This window comes from Lissotriton helveticus, chromosome 10, assembly GCF_964261635.1.
Source record: "Lissotriton helveticus chromosome 10, aLisHel1.1, whole genome shotgun sequence".
NCBI classification, from domain to species: Eukaryota; Metazoa; Chordata; class Amphibia; order Caudata; family Salamandridae; genus Lissotriton; species Lissotriton helveticus.
In genome coordinates this window covers 801,093,453-801,112,078 of record NC_136071.1, presented here as the reverse complement: position 1 = coordinate 801,112,078, position 18,626 = coordinate 801,093,453, and the positions used below count along the sequence as shown (strand labels likewise).

Sequence of the window (18,626 nt, the reverse complement as noted above, 5' to 3'; positions counted from 1 at the left end):
ACAGCAAATGGTCTGGAGAAGCTCACAGAGGCTGCATGCCTTTGTAGCTTCCCCCTGCCCATCCTGGGGGAGGAGACCTAGCACCTCGCCCAGGATGTGCATTGTTGCAGGCCCAGGAGAGCGGGGGCTCTTCCACCCAGGGGTCCGGCAACATGTCTGTTGTGTGACTGTCTCTGCAGCCACTCAGCCAGACATAGATTGTAGGTTAGGGTTTCAGAGGGCATTTCTAAGATGCCCTCCGGTGCATTTTACATTAAATCCCACACTGGCATCAGTGCAGGTTTAATGTGCTGAGAAGTTTGATACTAAACTTGTCAGTCTTCAGTGTAGCCATTATGGTGCTGTGGAGTTCGTAATGACAACCTCCCAGCACCATATACTCTTAATGGCATCACTGCACTTACCTGGCCATGGGTACTGTAGAGGCACAGGGCTCATGCACTTGTGCCCTCACCTCTGGCATAGGGCACCCAGCTAGAGGGGTGGCTGAAGTATAGCAGGGCAGTTGGTTCTGGGGTTCGACTCTTGTTTTAGTTCTGTACTTAGGCACTCAGCCTGCAAAGGCAGTGGTGTGTGGGTGCCAGGGTACAGGGCCCCTAAGGGTGGCAAAATAAGTGCTGCAGCGCTCAGGGGTCTTCCATGGTCACCATGCCCTGGGTACCTAGGGGACCATTTACTAGGGGCTTGCAGGTGGCCAGATATGCCAATTGGGTATTTAGTTTCAGCATAGTTTTAGGGAAGGAACACAGGCCTTGGGTACCTGGTTGGCAGGAACCCAGGGCACACTCAGTCAAAGCACATCAGCAGTTCAGAAAAAAGTGGGGGCATACCAATGCAAGGCATGGCACTTTCTCACAACAACTAATAACTGATCTATGGGTGCTCAACATAGTTAAATTTGGCTATACGTTTGAATTTGTTCATCCTCCGCCAAACACCCCTCCTTTCAGTCACATGACTAAACATCTTCGACTCCTGCACCTAGAAGTCCAACAATTTTTACAGAAGGGGGCATTAGAACCTATCCCGTTATCTCAAAGAAGGGGATTCTACTCCCTGTTCTTTCTAGTTCGAAAAACTGTCTAAAAGTGGAGCCCCATCCTATATCTGAGGGAGCTCAATACCTATTTCATCAAGCAGTCGTTTCGAATGTTCTCCTTACAAGACACACTTTGACTCCTAAATTCGGTTGATTTCGTGGCCACTTTAGACCTAGAGGACGCTTATTGTCACGTCCCCATTCATCCATCGCACAGGAAGTTCCTTTGCTTTACAGTAGCCATGAGCCACTTTCAATTCAAAGTCCTCACTTTAAGCCTCAGATCAGCATCAAGAATCTTTATGAAAATTCTGGCTCCGGTAGCGGCCTGCCTAAGAAGACAACAGCACCAGGTGTTTCCCTACGAGGACGACTGTTTGATAAAAGCCCTTTCCAAAGCAACAGCCAGGATTACGGTGACTGCCTGTACAATGCTGTTCCAGGTTTAGGTGTGACCGTCAAGAGGGAAAAGTCCAACTTGCTTCTTCCTAGAACGCCATGTTTCTGGGAGCCATATTGGACACGTCCCTTAAGAGAGCATTTCCATCACTAGAAAGACAAGCCAAGTTGATGTCAATGGCTCGGCTGCTTCTAAAAAGGTCACTTTCAGTTTACCTCTACAGGTCCCTTTGGGGATCCATTTCGGGCTGCATTCCTCTGATACCCACTGCATGCTATGAATGTGTCCTCTTCAGGAGCAACTGGACTTAGTGGCGTCAGGTGGAATGATCTTTCGAAGACATGATCACGGTAACTTCGCCAATGAGACAAGCTGCTTATGGTGGATTCACATGGGGAACATTTCACAGGGTCTCTTTTCTGGCCACCACAGTTTCTCAGGTAATTACAACAGATGCATCTCTAGAGGTTTGGGGATCGGTCTTGCAGGACCTCCAAATCAGGGGTCGATGTCAGTAGCGTCGTCTTCTACACATTAGTCTGCTGGAGCTAAGAGCGAGTCGCCTAGCCCTACAGGCTTTTCTCCAGAGAATCAGAAATTCATTGGTTCTGATCAGAACAGACAATACCATGGCCATGCGCTACATCAACAGGGCAGCACGAGATTCCGTCTGTTGTCTGTGGAAGCTCAAAGTATCTGTGAATGGGCGATCCTACATGGGGTTTCACTGAACGCCGAGCAACTTCCAGGGAATCACAACGAGTCAGCAGATACACTAAGCAGACTAAAGTCAGTTTGCCATGAATGGGAGATGGATCAGAGGACACTGGCCGACATCTTCTGGCTTTGGGGCACACTGTCCATAGATCTGTTTGCGACACCAGAGAACAAGAAATGCCGGTACTTTGCAAGCTGGCATCACCATCCGGGATCCTGGGGGAATGCGTTTTCGATGGCATGGTCAGACGCCTTTGTCCACGCGTTCCACCCCTCCTCCCCCATCCCTCTTCTCCCGAGACTTCTCAGAAAGATAAAACCAGAATCTTGTAAAATGATCCTCATAGCTTCATCCTGGCCTCGCCAGTACTGGTACACGGAGCTTCTTCGTTTGTCGGTGGAACAACAGATTCCTTTGGATCCTATCCCCTCATTGCTGACTACCTCCCAGGTCTGCATCCGGATCCCAAATCCCTTCAATTATCGGCATGGCTCCTGAGCACAGAGTTTCTCGACCTGAATCTGTCCACGGAGTGTGGAGACATCCTTTCCCAGGCTCATGCTCAGAGTATGAACAAGACATACTGAATGAAGTGGAAAAGGTTCTGTCTCTGGTGCCAAAAGTCAGGAGCTCACCCTTTCTCGGCTCAGGAGATTCCTTGCATCCTTTCCTTGGCTAAAGCTGGTTTAGCTTACTCGTCCATCAAAGTTCACCTTACAGCCATCTCTCGTTTCAGAAGAACATCTTCAGGCCCTTCTCTATGGTCAGCAAGGATAATAAAACAATTCATGAAGTGTCTCTGGTTTTTCCTCTGATCAAACATCCTCCTCCACTCTGGCACCTTAATGGGGTTTTGGCTCAGCTCATGAAACATCCTTTGGGGCCTATCCATAAAGCGGAGTTAAAATTCCATTCATGAAGGTGGCTTTTCTTTAGGCACTAACATTTGCAAGAAGGGTTAGCGAATTGCAGGCGCACACTATTCAGGAGACTTTTCTTCAGTTAAAAATGTATACAGTGGTTCTTCTTTCTAACCCCAAATTCATCCCTAAGGTGCCCTCGGACTTTCATTTGAATGAACCTCTGGTTCATAAGACTTCTTTCCCTCAACCTACTACACCGGCTGAGAAATCACTTCATTCTTTGGACATTCAACGTTGTTTAAAAATTCTAACTCCAAAGAACTAAACACTTTAGAAAGTCACCTTGGCTCTTTGTGGCTTTTAGTGCTCCTCTTAAGGGGTTTCCCCTATCTAAGCAAGTCATTGCACGTTGGATTTCCAGTTCTATCCAGTACTGTCATCAATTGGCTGGGAAACCCCTCCCAAGGAAAAGTGCCTGCTCACTGTACGAGGGAAGTCTCATCCTCTCCAGCCCTTTTTGCGGGGGTACCTATCCGGGATATCTGCAGAGCAGCTACCTTGAAGAGCATCCATGCTTTTACCAGACATTACTGCTTGGATTCTTTGACGTGCAGTGATACTCAGGGCTCCAGCCTCAGCCCTACCCTGTTCAATTTGTACGTAGCGCCGGTGGCTACTATTACTGAGCAGTATGGGATAGAGGTGGTAACTTATGCCGATGATACTCAGCTGGTTGTGGCTTTGTCGCAGCCAGCTGAGCATGCAGCCAGCAGATTCGCATCCTGCCTTCAAGATATGGCAGGGTGGATGGCCAAAAATTGTCTCAGATTGAACGGGGACAAAACTGAGGTGCTTATTGTTGGCAAGTCCCCCGCGGTGTGGACCTCTGCCTGGTGGCCTCAGGCTTTGGGCCCAGTACCTGTCCCCAAGGATCAAGTGAAGAACTAGGGCATGTGGTTGAATTCTAGAATGTCCTATGATTACCATACTCGGCGTGTCGCAGGAACGTGCTTTGGAATCCTCCGCAGTCTGAGAAAGACACTTGACCTACTCCCAGCGTCTGCCAGAAGAGCCCTGGTCCATGCCTTGGTTACATCTAGGCTGGACTACGGGAATGTCCTCTACCTGGGAGCTAACGCGAGCTGCATCCTAAGACTGCAGCATATCCAGAACGCAGCCTCGCGACTGGTGCTACAGCTTCCCAGGAGAGCCTCCTCAAAAAGAGCCTTGGAGACACTGCATTGGCTCCCTATCAAGGAACGAATAGAATTTAAAGCACTTTGTGTCAGTCATAGGATTGCCCATGGAAAGGGGCCAGGTTTTCTGCGCAATTTGCTTCTTCCTTACAAGCCCCCCGGCTCCTGCGCTCCATGGGTGTAGGCCTGTTCTCGGTCCCTAGAATTAATAGGGCAAGAATGGGAGGGCGCTCCTTTCGCTACTTAGCCGCACCTCCCTCCCACATAAGCTCCGTGCGGAGCCCTCGGAGGTGCTGTTCCGAAAAGAGTTGAAAACTCTCTTGTTTCCAAAGCCCTAATTTACCGGCGCATGTCCTGCGCCACCTGTCCAGGCTGCTGCTCAGTCCTTGATAGCGCGGGGACACACCGGCAGGTGTAACCAGGCGCTTTAAAAACTCAGAATTATTATTATTATACTGCAGTGGTCCAAGCAGTCTTGAGGAACCTGTTTCAGTAGCGGTGAGCTTTCCCTCTCATCCCTCCTTCCTTTTCTTTCCTAAGATCCTTGCACATTCTTTGATAAATGTATTGTTTCTGGCTATATTTTGTCTGCATATAAGCTTTGATGGTGCCTTTTGTTTTTGTTTTCTTACTACTTTGAATTTTCCGTAGGATTAGGCTTAGTCTTGATATTTTAAGAAGTCTAAATTGAGGACATGTTTTCCTTTCTGTAATCTTTTTCTGTGCATTATTTACGGTTGTTCGCCGATAAGAACAAAAATTGTGCTCATGACTGCCAGCTACTCTGATTTAAGCATGTGAATCTATGAAAGTTCAATACTGGAGTAAGAAAACAAGTTACTTACCTGTAACTTTAGTTCTCCAGTATTAGAATCTTTCATATATTCACTTGTGACCCACCCTCCTTCCCTGGGAAAGCTAGACTTTCTGCGTCTGTATGGTTAGCCTGCCTATGGAGAACATATGTTACTGGTAAGTAACTTGTTTTCTTTCACTGTATTAAAAAGTATTACCTACCTGTAACAAAGCAATTTTCATTCATCTTGCTCGTATTATTCAACTTTCCTTGAAAAGTATCACTTAAACTTACATGTGCCAGACTTGCTTAGTTCTAGAAAATAAATAGAACTAAATATTTATGATACAAACAAATTGGTCCGAGTTCAGTCTGAGTGTGTGGCATCATTTACTTCCTGAGTGTGTACAACAATTGCTTAAAACTACCCTCTGATGAAGCCTTACTGCTCGCCCACACTACCACAAATAGAGAGTAAGGTGCTATCTACTTTACCTCTGCCTACCTTTGGGTTTCCACTGGATTCTGGGCACGCTATAACTCATTTAGGTATAGTATTTCTCCAGTATTAGGGGTGTCTTTCATAGATTCACATGCTTGAATATTCCCCGTCGTCGAAGTGGGAGTCCCACGGTAAATAAAATAGCAATAATGCTAAATATATGTATATATATGAAAACATAGTACATAATAAAAGAAGAGAAAATACAACTGAAAACCTTCAAAATGATTCCTACATAGGAATGCATGGAAAGAGAAAAAACTACTTGTAACACATTAGTGTCATTATGTTAGTCCAATTTGCAGCCCATCAGGCGCCAGCACCCTCTAGAACCTTCTCCTCAGAAGCTCAAGCACTCAGATTTTCTACCGCACGTCGTGTGAAGGGAGTCTCCCTGAGCTCTGCTCAGTCTTTCAACTCAAATCTTCTAGTTCCAGTCTTTTCTCAACATGTCAAGTAAGAAGTCTTTATTCAGACCTTGCTCTTCTTGTGGGAAGCTGCGCCTTTTTGAGAAGGACCCCCACCAGAAGTGTATTTATTGTTTATACCCTGATCATGAGGCTGGCAGTTGCAAGTTCTGTAGAACTTTCTCTACTAAGACTCTTAAGGACAGAGAAGGCCGTCTTCTTCTTTGGCTACAACGTCTAAAGGACAAGGATTCTGCCCTGTCAGTTGCAGAGAGTTTTCAATCTGTTCCTTCTTCAGCCTCTAAGCGTGGTAGTGTACAGGATTTTCCATCTCCTTTCCTCAAAAAGAAGCAATTAGCCCTGCCTTTGGCTTCTGTGGTGTCTCCTACCACTCCTACTACCACTACGCCCACGAGAACTGGCTCTCAGGCGTCTTCTACTGCCTCTGGGGGTGTTCCCACGCCTCTTAGAGTTCCGTCGTCGACGGGACCGTCTACGAGCGTTCCGACAACGAGTACCTCATTGTCTGCATCCTCGACGACGACGGCATCAGCTTTTACTTCGTCGACGACAGTCTCGTCGACTTCATACACGTCGACGAGAGTTTCTTTGCCATCCAAGCCTGTCCCGTCGACGATTCCCATCACCTCGTCGACGTACAAGAAGGAATCCTCGTCGACGAAAGTTTCTAGGGAATCGTCGTCGTCGACCAAAGCCCCGTCGACGAAGACTCAGTCTACGGAGGCTCTACCTGCATCGACGACTGATCCGTTGTTGACCGCGCCGTCGACGACTGTTCCGCCGACGACTTCGTCTACGATGGATCGTCCATCGACTGGGACCCAGACGACGACTCCGTCGATGAAGAGTTCTTCAAAATCGTCCTCGTCTGTAGCCAAATCAGTACCGTCGACGGCGCCGTCGACGGTGGCACCGGCTTCCTTTTCCTCGTTACTGTTAGTGCCTTTGAAGACTTCAGGATCATCTACTGATTCTTCCCATCGTCTCAATAAGGCTCAGTGCCAACAGATCTCTGCTCCAGAGCCGCAACCACCTTCTCCAATGTTTGCCACTACATCCGAGCACGAAACTGACTCTGAAAATGAAGGTGACACGTTTGGGGCAGCCCATAGCCCCTCTGACTTGATTATCAAATGTCAGGAGTCGGACACTGACGAAGATGGCGGAGACCAAGAGTCTCAACCTGAGGAACAGTTGGTCCAAGTGCCTATGGCTACGATACCGTTAACCTTGATCTCAAATATCCAACATATGCTGGATGATTACAACCGTCGTTTCCCAGCAACGCCACAAGGTACTCCTGTACCATCTCCTGCTGCCGTTGCACTGCCTCCACCGTCTCTTCCGCCAACGTTACCACCTACGACTTCGTCTGAGGTGCAGACGTTAATCAGAATCCATACTACGGTTTATCCGCACGATGCAGATGATGAGGCGGTCCCAGAACGTGAGGACAGAGAGGTCCCTGACAATTCGGACGAAGATGCAGGTGACCAGGATATGGCAGAGTGGGACAATTACCGAGCACAGACGCCTTCTCAACCAGGGCACTCTGGTGAATCGCCTCCTGTAGATATCGCCAGTTTTCATCTTCTAATGGATAAAGCGGCTCAGCGTTTCAAATTGCCTAGATCGCAACGTGAGGAGGACTGTTTTCTCTATGATTTTAAAGATAAGCCTTATAAGCAGGTCCACACGATTCCGATCATCGATTTTGTTTGGAAGGAGGGAATTAAACTCATGCAGGCTCCAAACTCGTTGCCTGCTCAAATACCGCGCCTTGAGAAAAAATACAAGGCCCCAACTGGTTCTCTGGCATGCTTGATTTCTCACCCTAAGCCGGACTCAGTGGTAACTCAAGCTGCACAGCGTCGAGCCCGGAACCCAGCGTCTCCAATCACCGCACCTCCGGATAGAGAGGGTCGACGCCTAGACGCTATTGGCCGCAAGTTTTCAACCTTGGCTTCCACTTCTGTCCGTGCGGCCAATGCCTTGGCCATTTTGGGACGCTATGACCGGCAGATGTGGTCGGACATATCTGCATTAATAGATCTTATACCTGAAGCTTCCAAGGCGGACGCTCAGCAGATTCTTCATGATGGGCAGAGAGCTTCGGAAGAAATGATCGACTGTGCAGTCGATATTGCTAGTACAGGTTTCCGTCTGCTTGCAAGTGCAACTGCCCTCCGACGCCAGGGTTGGTTAAAATCCACCTCTTTCCGGCAGGAAGTCCAATCCAAGATACTTGATATGCTGTATGATGGTGAATCGCTCTTCGGTTCTCACATCGATGACGCCTTGGAGTCTATTAAGAAACACACTGATACGGCAAAGTCCTTAGGTTCGTTGCAATTCCGGAAGCAGTCCTTTCGAGGTGCACGCGGACGCGGCACTTCTTCCTATTTTTGAGGAGGGCAACAATATCGCTCCTACAATCAGGGCAACCAGCGTTACACATCCACTCAGCAGACTCGTCAGCAGCCCTCCAGACCCTATAGGGGAAAGTCCTCCTATCGCGGCTCCACTCCTAAGCGCCAATGACTTTTGTCATCCCCAAAGTGTTGGAGGTCGAATCTCTGTTTTTATTCTCAGTGGTCCTCCATCACCTTGGACCGCTGGGTTTTGGACATTGTACAGCGGGGTCATACCGTAGAATTCGTCGAGATTCCTCCTCGTACTCCGCCTTTTGGCCCCCCCTCCTCCACACCTCGAGGAGCATTACCATCAAGTTCGTCTTCTTGTTTTAAAGGGTGCAGTCAAAGTGGTTTAGAAACATCAAAGGGGAGAAGGGTTTTACTCTCGATTCTTCCTCATACTCAAGAAGACCGAAGATTGGCGACCCATTCTGGATTTGAGGGCTCTCAACCAGTTCCTAAAGTGCCAATCTTTCCGCATGCTGACATTGCTGGAAATCCTGCGTCTTCTATCCAACGAGGATTTCATGACCACCATAGACCTTCAGGATGCGTACTTTCATGTCCCAATTGTCCAACAACATCGCCAGTACCTGCGTTTCAAAGTGGGACAAATGCACTATCAGTTCAAGGTCCTGCCCTTCGGGCTGCGATCAGCTCCTCGTGTGTTCACGAAAGTACTGGCCCCTGTGGTGGCTCACCTGCGTCTCCAGGGCGTTTTAATCTTTCCATATTTGGACGATTGCCTCCTCAAGTCTCAATCCCACCATCATCTATGTCAGGACACTCGTCTTTGCCAGCAGGTGTTTCAATCCCTGGGGTTGACCATCAACGTCAAAGTCACAGTTGGCGCCTCTACAAACAAGGAATTTCTTGGGAGCGATCCTAGACACGAAACTTTCAAAGGCGTTCGTCTCGCACGAGCGGCGACAGAAGATCCTTCGTCTAGTCTCCCTCATTCGAAAAAGACAGTCCGTTTCTGTTCGGACGTTAAAGTCATTTTTGGGGATGGCATCATCTTGTATCGCACTGATCCCAAATTGCAGATTGCGCACCCGTCCCATCCAGGAGGAACTGGACTTACAGTGGCGTCAGGTCTCCGGGTCTTTCAACGACCTAGTTGCTGTCAGGGCCCGCATGAGAAAAAGCTTGCTTTGGTGGGCGCAGCCAACCAATTTGGAGACTGGAACGTCGTTCCTCGTTCACGCACCAGATCTCACGCTCACGACGGACGCCTCTCTGGAGGGGTGGGGCACTGATCTCCAAGGCCTATGCATCAAAGGCAAGTGGACTCCGTCCCAACGCACGTGGCATATCAACAGGCTAGAGTTGATGGCGATCTTCCTAGCGCTCAAGTCATTCCTACCTGTAGTTCATGGGGAGTCAGTGCTTATCCAAACGGACAACACCACCAGCATGCACTACGTGAACAAACAGGGAGGAACCAAGTCTCCTCATCTGTCTCGCTTGGCTCAGTCGATCTGGGATTGGGCTCTCCGTCATCAGATCACCTTGACAGCTGTCCATCTGCCGGGCGTGTCCAACATCCTGGCGGACTCTCTGAGCAGGTCCACTTCCTCAACACACGAATGGGACCTGCACCAGCCGACTCTAGACTTTGTGTTCCACCAATGGGGTCGCCCAGCTCTAGACCTCTTTGCAACACCAGAGAATCGAAAATGCCCGTCTTACGAAAGTTGGCATCCCCACCCCGGGTCGTGCGGTAATGCCCTTTTGATCGATTAGTGCGATCTATTCGCTTACGCTTTTCCGCCGATTCTGCTAGTACCGCGGGTGCTGTGGAAGATGCGGAGACAGCCCTGCCACATCATATTGATCGCACCTCGTTGGCCCAGACAGGCATGGTTTTCGGAACTGCTTCTGCTGTCCCAGTGAAAGCCCATACCTCTGCGACCCCCGTCCAGACCTCCTAACGATGGACAGAGGCCAAGTGTGCCATCCGGACCCCTCCATGCTACAATTGTCGGCATGGAACCTGAGCACCTTGAATTCGCAGACTTGAACATATCTCAGGAATGCAGAGACATCCTTGCTCAGGCTAGGGCTCCATCTACCATCAAAACTTACAAACTCAAGTGGAAGAGATTCTGTCATTGGTGCGTGGCAGCGAATGTCCATCCCATCCATTTCACTCCGGAGCAGCTTCTTCCGTTCTTCTTAAGCCTCGGTCAGTCAGGACTTTCTCATGCTACCCTGAGAGTGTTCCTAGCTGTAATCTCTTGTTTTCAACACGATGGCTCTTCTTCCCTCTGTTCATCCAGAATCATACGTCAATTCTTCAAAGGACTCTTCCGCAAGTTCCCACCTGTTCGGCGCCCTCCTCCACCTTGGCACCTCAATGTTGTCCTATCTCAACTTATGAAGTCACCATTTGAGCCTATCCATAAGGCGGATATCAAATTCCTCACCTGGAAAGTTGCGCTGCTTTTGGCTTTGACTTTATCTCGTCGCGTGAGCGACCTTCACGCTTTTACTGTCAAGCCGCCTTATCTACAGTTCAAACCTAACGGAGTGGCGCTTCGCACCAACCCCTCGTTCCTACCTAAAGTGCCTACGGATTTTCATCTGAATGAGCCTGTGTTCCTACGAACTTTCTTTCCGGACCCAAGCTCTCCGGCGGAGCAGCGCTTGCATTCTTTGGACATCAAACGATGCCTTAAATTCTACATTGCAAGAACTGCCTCTTTCCGCAAGTCCGATCAACTGTTCATTGCTTACGGACGACTGCGTAAAGGGGCATCCAGTTCCCAAACCAACAATTGCCCGTTGGCTTTCTTCAGCTATTACCTTCTGCCATCTACAAGCTGGCAAACAATTGCAGTCTTCAGTGAGGGCTCATTCTACGAGGGCGATGTCTTCATCCACCGCCTTGTTTGCTGGTGTGCCTCTTCATCAGATTTGCCGTGCAGCGACATGGTCCAGCAGGCACACCTTCACCAAGCATTACTGTTTGGATGCCATCAATGAAGCGGATACCGCAGTGGGACAGGCAGTCCTTCGTCATCTTTTCCAATAAGGTGAGCCTCTGTTCCCCCCCTCTTTGCTGTTTTTGCTGTGATTGCTAATGATGTTTTACATGACTGTATTATTATTACTGTCTTGGTTTTCCATATGTGCCTAGCAATCTCAGCTCTCTGAGGTTACTGCTTTCTATTCTATTCAAGCATGTGAATCTATGAAAGACACCCCTAATACTGGAGAAGAACAATTGTTACTTACCTGTAAACAGGTGGTTCTCCAGTATTGGTGTCTTTCATAGATTCACATGCGACCCACCCTCCTCCCCTCAGAGGCTCTCTTCTCCTCATGCACTCTTGGTCACTTTGGTGCTACGACAATCTGAGGGCTTGAGCTTCTGAGGAGAAGGTTCTAGAGGGTGCTGGCGCCTGATTGGCTGCAAATTGGACTAACATAATGACACTAATATGTTACAAGTAGTTTTTTCTCTTTCCATGCATTCCTATGTAGGAATCATTTTGGAGGTTTTCAGTTGTATTTCCTCTTCTTTTATTATGTACTATGTTTTCATATATATACATATATTTAGCATTATTGCTATTTTATTTACCGTGGGACTCCCACTTCGACGACGGGGAATATTCAAGCACGTGAATCTATGAAAGACACCAATACTGGAGAACCACCTGTTTACAGGTAAGTAACAATTGTTCATACAGAGCCAGCTTCCGATAGTGACGGCTTGACAAAGAGAATAGGCTTGCCTGATATGTTGTTGTGGTTACACTCAGAGAATGCCAGTAGGCCTGTCTTATTTAAAATGACGCTCCCTTATGTTATAATGCTACATCTGTTATTGTTGGGGGAGGGATTGATTTAAGGGTTCAAGACCCAGTAGGAGTGAAATGTGATGAGGGTGTATGACAAGTTATTTCTGTCTACCATACTTATATATTTGTAAATGTAATGTATAGTGTAGTTTGTAGGTAATACATGTACATTTCCTACAAATAGAAAGCACTAACTGGACAATATATTATTCAGTGTTACGTACCAGCGAAAGAAAATTACTAACCCAGACCATCTCCTCTGCGTAGGACACAGACTGCTCTGCTACCCTGAGAGTCAAGTGTTGCAGTGGGGTACTTTGCTTCCATTAAAGAGTCAATTGTTGACCTATTAATTGTGAAGGACTCTAATCCCAATTTCTTACATCCAGAAAAAAACTTAATGCAAATGCTTTAATTTTTTACATTTTTTGAAGATGGTTTGCAAATTGATTTGTTAAAGTATCTTTTTTTTTATTATTCTGTAACAGCTCAACAGTCTAATCAGTCTCCATTGTCCTTAACATCCGATGCTTCATCACCAAGATCCTACGTATCTCCGAGGATAAGTACACCTCAGAGTAACACCGTTCCTCTGAAGCCTTTGATCAGTACACCACCTGTATCGTCGCAGCCAAAGGTATTATATTGCAATTTCTCAATGCAAACCCTTGTTTTATCTACCTAGATTACGTATTGATTTGTTTTTCCGGGACTCTTAAAGACCTAAGTAGTGTCTCATGTCACTTTGTTTTGTCACAATTTCTTAGAATTGGAGACTGTAGGAAAGAGCCCCTTTACACGTTTACCCCCTGACCTTTTCCCAGATAACTGATACTAACTTGACTGAGTGTGCCCTGGGTCCCTGTCAATCAAGTTCCCAAGTTGTGTGTTTTCCCAAAACTGTACCTTTGTTTCCACTATTGCCACACCTGTGGGCCACAAGTCCCTTGTAAAATGTATGACTGGTACCAACAAATGGCCTTTGAGAAGAGAAGGCCTTTGAGGGCTGCAGCATGTATTATGCCACCCTTAGAGACCCCTTGCCACTCGCACACACCGCCAATGCCAGTTGCATGTTTTGATGCAGACCATAGTGAAGAGTTGACATGGCACACATCCCTGTGTGCCATGCCCACCAACACGGCCTGAGGCATGGGTAAGTCACCTCTCTAGCAGGCCTCTCAGCCCTAAGGCTGGCTGCACCATATCACAGGTGAAGACATAGCTGCATGAGCAATATAGTGGAGCCATTTTGAGTACATGGGCTGGAAGTTTATCAACACGAACTCCACAGCTCCAGGATGGCTTTACTGAAGACTGAGCAATTTGGTATCAAACTTATCAGCATAATAAAGCCACACTGATGCCAGTGATGGATTTATTATAAAATGCACTCAGAAGGCATTTTAGAGATACCCCCCTGAAAAACGACCAAGGTCTAGTGTATTGGCTGACTGGTCCCTGCCAGCAAGCCAACACCAGACAGGCTTCTGACCTCGTATGATAAGAAACAAAACCTGCTCTGGGTGAAGGTGCTTCACACTTATTCCTGGCAGGACCAGCGACACTTGGTGGTGAGGCTCAAAGGCTTTCACCTTGTGATGTGCAGATATGGGCAGCTCTAACTATTGGAGATGCCTGCCCCCTTGTCAGAACCCATTTTGGTGGCAGGACAGGCTTGAAAAATTAGTAAGCATAGTAGGAGTGTTCACCATAGCCTGGCGGTGCACCCCTAGGTTTTGCAAAATCTGATGTTAACCCCACTTCTAGAAATTCTCTATCTTGAATTGGAGAATTAGACCCAGTAGGAACAACGATGTGCCCGTTTCCCCAAAGGAGGGTGCACCCAAAGGGTATAGTCACCCTAGGTGACAGTAACCACTGGCTACTGCCCCGACTTCAGTAGCACCCTTATATTTAGTATTTAAGGGCTCCCCTGGACCTTGTTCCTCAAATTCGATGACCTTCGAAGGAGGATCAAAGAGCTGTGCAGCACTGGAGAAGAAGACTACTGACTTTGCCCCAGCCCAATGGCCTGTCTCCTCCAGCGACGCCCTGCTCAAAGAACCTGTGCTGTCTCTAACAAAGTCTCCTTTGGATACCGGATTTGTCCAGCAAAGAAACCAACCCAGGGCCTCCGGATCCAGGCTGATCTGCGACACTTGTACCACTCTGTACCCGACGCGTACAGCCTGAGTTCAGGTGGCCCACGACCCAGTGAAGTCTCCCCGGCGATCCTAACATGAGATACAGCATTGGATGACCTCTCCTGACCACCCCCTCAATGCCTGCAGCCTCAACCTGAAGGGTCCCCACGACTGAATCTAGTGAGAAGACCAGATGCCAAAAGACACCCCTGCTTCCCCCCAGCCAAGGAGTCTCCAGTCGTGGGATTCCTTCAGCCAACTGTAGGAAGCAAGCCTATCAGCTCTTTTGCCCAAACGAGTATCCCCATTGGTTTCAACACCTTCTTTGCATTCTGCACCCGGCCACCTGTACAAAGCTGGCTCAGTATATGCTATACCAAAATGAGGTATAGTGTGTGCAGGGTCTTGTGGAACCTCAAAGGTAGGCAGAGGTAACAGTAGATAACACCTTATTCTCTATTTGTGGTAGTGTGATTGAGCAGTAAGGCCGTATCAGAGGACAGTATTAATCATCTGTTGTACACACCCAATCAGCAAATAAATTCACATACTCAAAGTCTGAACTTCAGACCAATTGTTTTTGTATAAAAATATTCTTTTAGTTATTTTATGTTTGAGGCATGTGAGCTGCAGATCACACACTATGCATAGACCGCCATCTGGTATTGGTCCCGGATGTTTGCAGTTTGTTATAGTCTTGGAAAAGTCACGAGATAGGTGACTCCTCCTTTGGACAATAGTTCGCATGGGCATCGACTCCATCTTCAGATTGTTTTTTCCCGCCATCGGGCTCGGATGTGTTCCACGCGTTCCAGTTCGGTATCGTTACAGAGTTAACTTTCTACGCGCAATCCTTACCCAATTCTTCATTGTCTCGATTGAGTTTCCCTTTCGACTGGCATCTTCACAAACTTTTACTTCGGTTCCAGTCGTTGAAGCAGTCCTTCGACCTAACTGCGCCATCAGGCTTTCGTGGCTCATGGAAAGGACTCCCTTCAAGAAATGTCCTGAATGTGGAACCAAGTTTTCACATGCTGATCTGCATGAGGTGTGTAACCTCTGCCTTTCACCTGAACACGAGGCCAAAGACTGTCCGGCTTGTGCCTCTTTCCGCTCCAAGAAAACCATCAGAGATCGTCGAGCTCAAAGAAGCATGGCTTGATAATCGACATCGATCCTGGATGACATCTTCCAGGAAGGCATCGATGTACCGGAGCAGGAGCAGATGGAAGAAGGCACCTTCAGCGCCTCCAACGCCGAGCACTCCGGCATTGAAAACATCTCTCCGGGGCAACGAGTCGTAAGTACTGACATCGACCCCCCCTCCACCTCCCCCACCCCCTCCCCGTCCCCCCCCACATACCCATCCAAAGGCTTTGGTAACCACTTCACCTTCGGGCCCAGGTGCCCACATGAAAAATCTTCCCCCGCCTTCGGGACCGGCAAAGAAGTCTACAATTAAGCCTTCAGGCCACTCGGGACTGAGTCAGCCTTCCGTCGGTGCCAAAACTCCATTCTCGGCACCGACCAAAGAGTCCGAAACAGAAACCAAAAGACAAACCATTGTCTTCCTCCGCGCCGACACACGTTCCACACCGGGGCATTCGGCACCGAAACCAAAAGACACTCAAAGTTTGGATCCGAAAAAATCCTCGGAACTAAAGAAACCACTGGTTCTGAAACGCACATCGGAACCAAAAAAGCAACCGGTTCCAAAAACACCCGGCACCTCCGATCCGCAAATATCATCGGCGCCAACCAAGCAACTGGTTCCAAAGACTCCAAGCAAACCTTCGGAACATACAAAAACTCCTCAGACCAAAACAAAGGAGCATAAACTTACTCCAAAGACTTTGCCACATAAGCATTCGGACCCAAAAAAATCTGCATCGAAACACCATGCTTCTGAGGAACAGCTTTTTGAACCTGATCCTACACAAAAAACTCTCGAAATAAACCCAGAAACAGGTCATATTAGGATTAGCCCTTCCAACAAAAGGAAAATGGACAAACCTACACCATCTCCACTTCCCTTAAAGAAAAGAGACATTGCCACCTCTCCTTTAAGGATCCCTTCTCCACAATACATGTAGGAAGGTAGATCCCTGACTATGGTTGCCCCCAACTTTTTTGCCTGGTGTTTTGCTGGTTTTCTGACTTAGTTGACCTGGGGCCCTGCTATTCAGGACCCCAGGCCTACTGCTCTCTCTGTAAAATGGATTCCATGTACCTTAGGTACATATCTAATTGGATACGGAGTCACCTTATCAGTCCCTGTACAGAGTACCTTAGGTGCCCAGGGCATAGGGGTACCCAGGGCCTACCAGGGGCTGCAGCATGTATTATGTCACCCCTGGCTGGCCATCCAAATCTGACACAACTGGCTGCTTGACAGCTGGGGCAAGGTGGTGTAATCACCCTTTGCTTTAGATATAGTATACCTATATCTAAACCTAAATGGGCACACAGATCTCCTATCAGTCACTCCTATGGCAGGCCTTGACAATCCTGAAGGCAGAGTGCTTGGAATCGTGTGAGATAGTGCTCTGGCATGAGCTGAGCCTGTCTGCGGCTTTCGGGACCCATCCCTTAGCCGTTTCCATGATATCGCATACCATATACTCTTAAGTGCATTATAATCCTCGCGGTTATATGCCAACTCTGGTATCGCTTTATCAAAACATGTCGAGTAAGGTGTCATACGAATTGGAATACTAACCCCTCGCCAATTCTGGCGACGGGGTTAGCATTCCACCCTTCTAGAGGGACACGACATGTGTGTAACCTGTAACCCCGGTTAAAGTCAGACATAGCCTCAGCTCCACAAGATGGATGCTGCCACCGAGACACAAGTCTGCCCTCCTGCTGCTGGGAGTCCTCCCAGCCCAGGAGGCAAGGACAAAGGGTTTTCATGCCAGGGGCGGTGCCAGCACCGTCCCAGACAGGATTTTGTGTATCCTAGGTAGGCAGGGCTTTAGAGGAAGGTGACTGCAAGTGGCACCCCAGTGCTCACTGTGCATAGGCCGGCTGGAACCAGTTCCAGGGGCACTCCAGCCCCTGATCTGGGGAAAGCCCGCCAAAGGAGAGGGGTGTAACCACCCCCCTCCTAGTCCCACCCATAGGGCAGGACTTAGTCGCGTGCCAGCCCCTTTTTGCAGGATAAAGGTAGGAACTGGCCCCCTTCCAAATGAGATCATCTTTGAATCCTGAAACTACTTTCCACGAAAGGAACTCAAGACTTCTTCCCAAGATTCTCCCTTGTGACTAAGGAGTAGTCACCCTGCAGCAGCAGGCACCAACCAAGCATCGCGGTTTGTTCCCAGTCTCTCCTTCGGATCAAGACTGCTCCAGCACGACGAGAACCGGCTTCCCTGGCACCTCTGACCTCAACCTACATCATCAGCCCAGCTGTGATCCGTGGGTGTGACGAGACCTCGAGGGACCGGCCATCTTCAGAACTGCACGACGCTTGTCCAGCACGACCACCGAGTGACCCTCGACCGAGTGCTTTGGGGTAAGAGAAGCCCCGACCCTGAGCAGCTCCAGCACCGAAGTTCAGCCCCCCTGCATCCACGAGATCTGCGTGGGGCCCTTCTGCTCTTTGCTGCCAACCGCGTTGTCCAGGTCGCTTGCCCGTTGGCTAGTGGCCCTCTCACGACGCTCCACGACGACAAACACTGCTGGTCTGGTTGCTCCAGACTAGCCCTTGCTCCCCTCCAAAAGAGGAGCACCCTGGACCCTCCTGGTCCACTCAAGACGCCATTTTAGGTCCACCGCGTGGACCTTGCATTTGCCAAGACTTGTTGCCCAATCCTGGGTCCAGCGACGTCGACAGCAAGTACCTTCGTGGGACAGCTCGCACCTCCATCCTGGTCGCCGACAACGCCTCCTGGTCCGAGAGACTGCAGAGCCCAGCAGCGCCCACTCACCTGGCTGAGGTGACTTCGTCCGGTGCCATCCTGGTGCCCACTCAAATCACTGGCTAGTGATTCAGAACTTGGTCCCCTCTGCTTACAGGTTTCTTCTTCCCTGATCCAGGCTTGGATCACCTCGAACTTCTTCACTGGTCGCCTGCCAGCAACTTCTTTCTTCAGGCTCCTGGATCTTCAACGAGGGTTTCCGACGCAACTTCAACCCTATGCAGCCGCAGCCCCTGGGCTAGGTAACCCGAGTACTCCGGTGCTCCAGCATAGTCCAACACCCTAAGTGTTCGGATGCACTCTTGTTTTCGACCCACCTAGTCTGGTTCGCCCGAGAACAGTAACTTTGCAACTGCTAGCCTCCATAGACTTTTTCCCGCCTTACGCGTGAGAG

General features: G+C 48.8%; 1 protein-coding gene across 7 annotated transcripts in view; it reads left to right on the top strand.

Annotated features, from left to right (window-relative positions):
- WAC (WW domain containing adaptor with coiled-coil) overlaps nt 1-18,626 on the top strand; it is a 676,706-nt gene that overhangs the window by 401,395 nt on the left and 256,685 nt on the right. For all 7 annotated transcript variants that reach the window (XM_078663389.1, XM_078663395.1, XM_078663393.1 and 4 more), the window contains one exon: nt 12,654-12,802. In XM_078663389.1, coding sequence (XP_078519515.1) covers nt 12,654-12,802 — 149 coding nt within the window. The remainder of the gene's footprint in view (nt 1-12,653; nt 12,803-18,626) is intronic.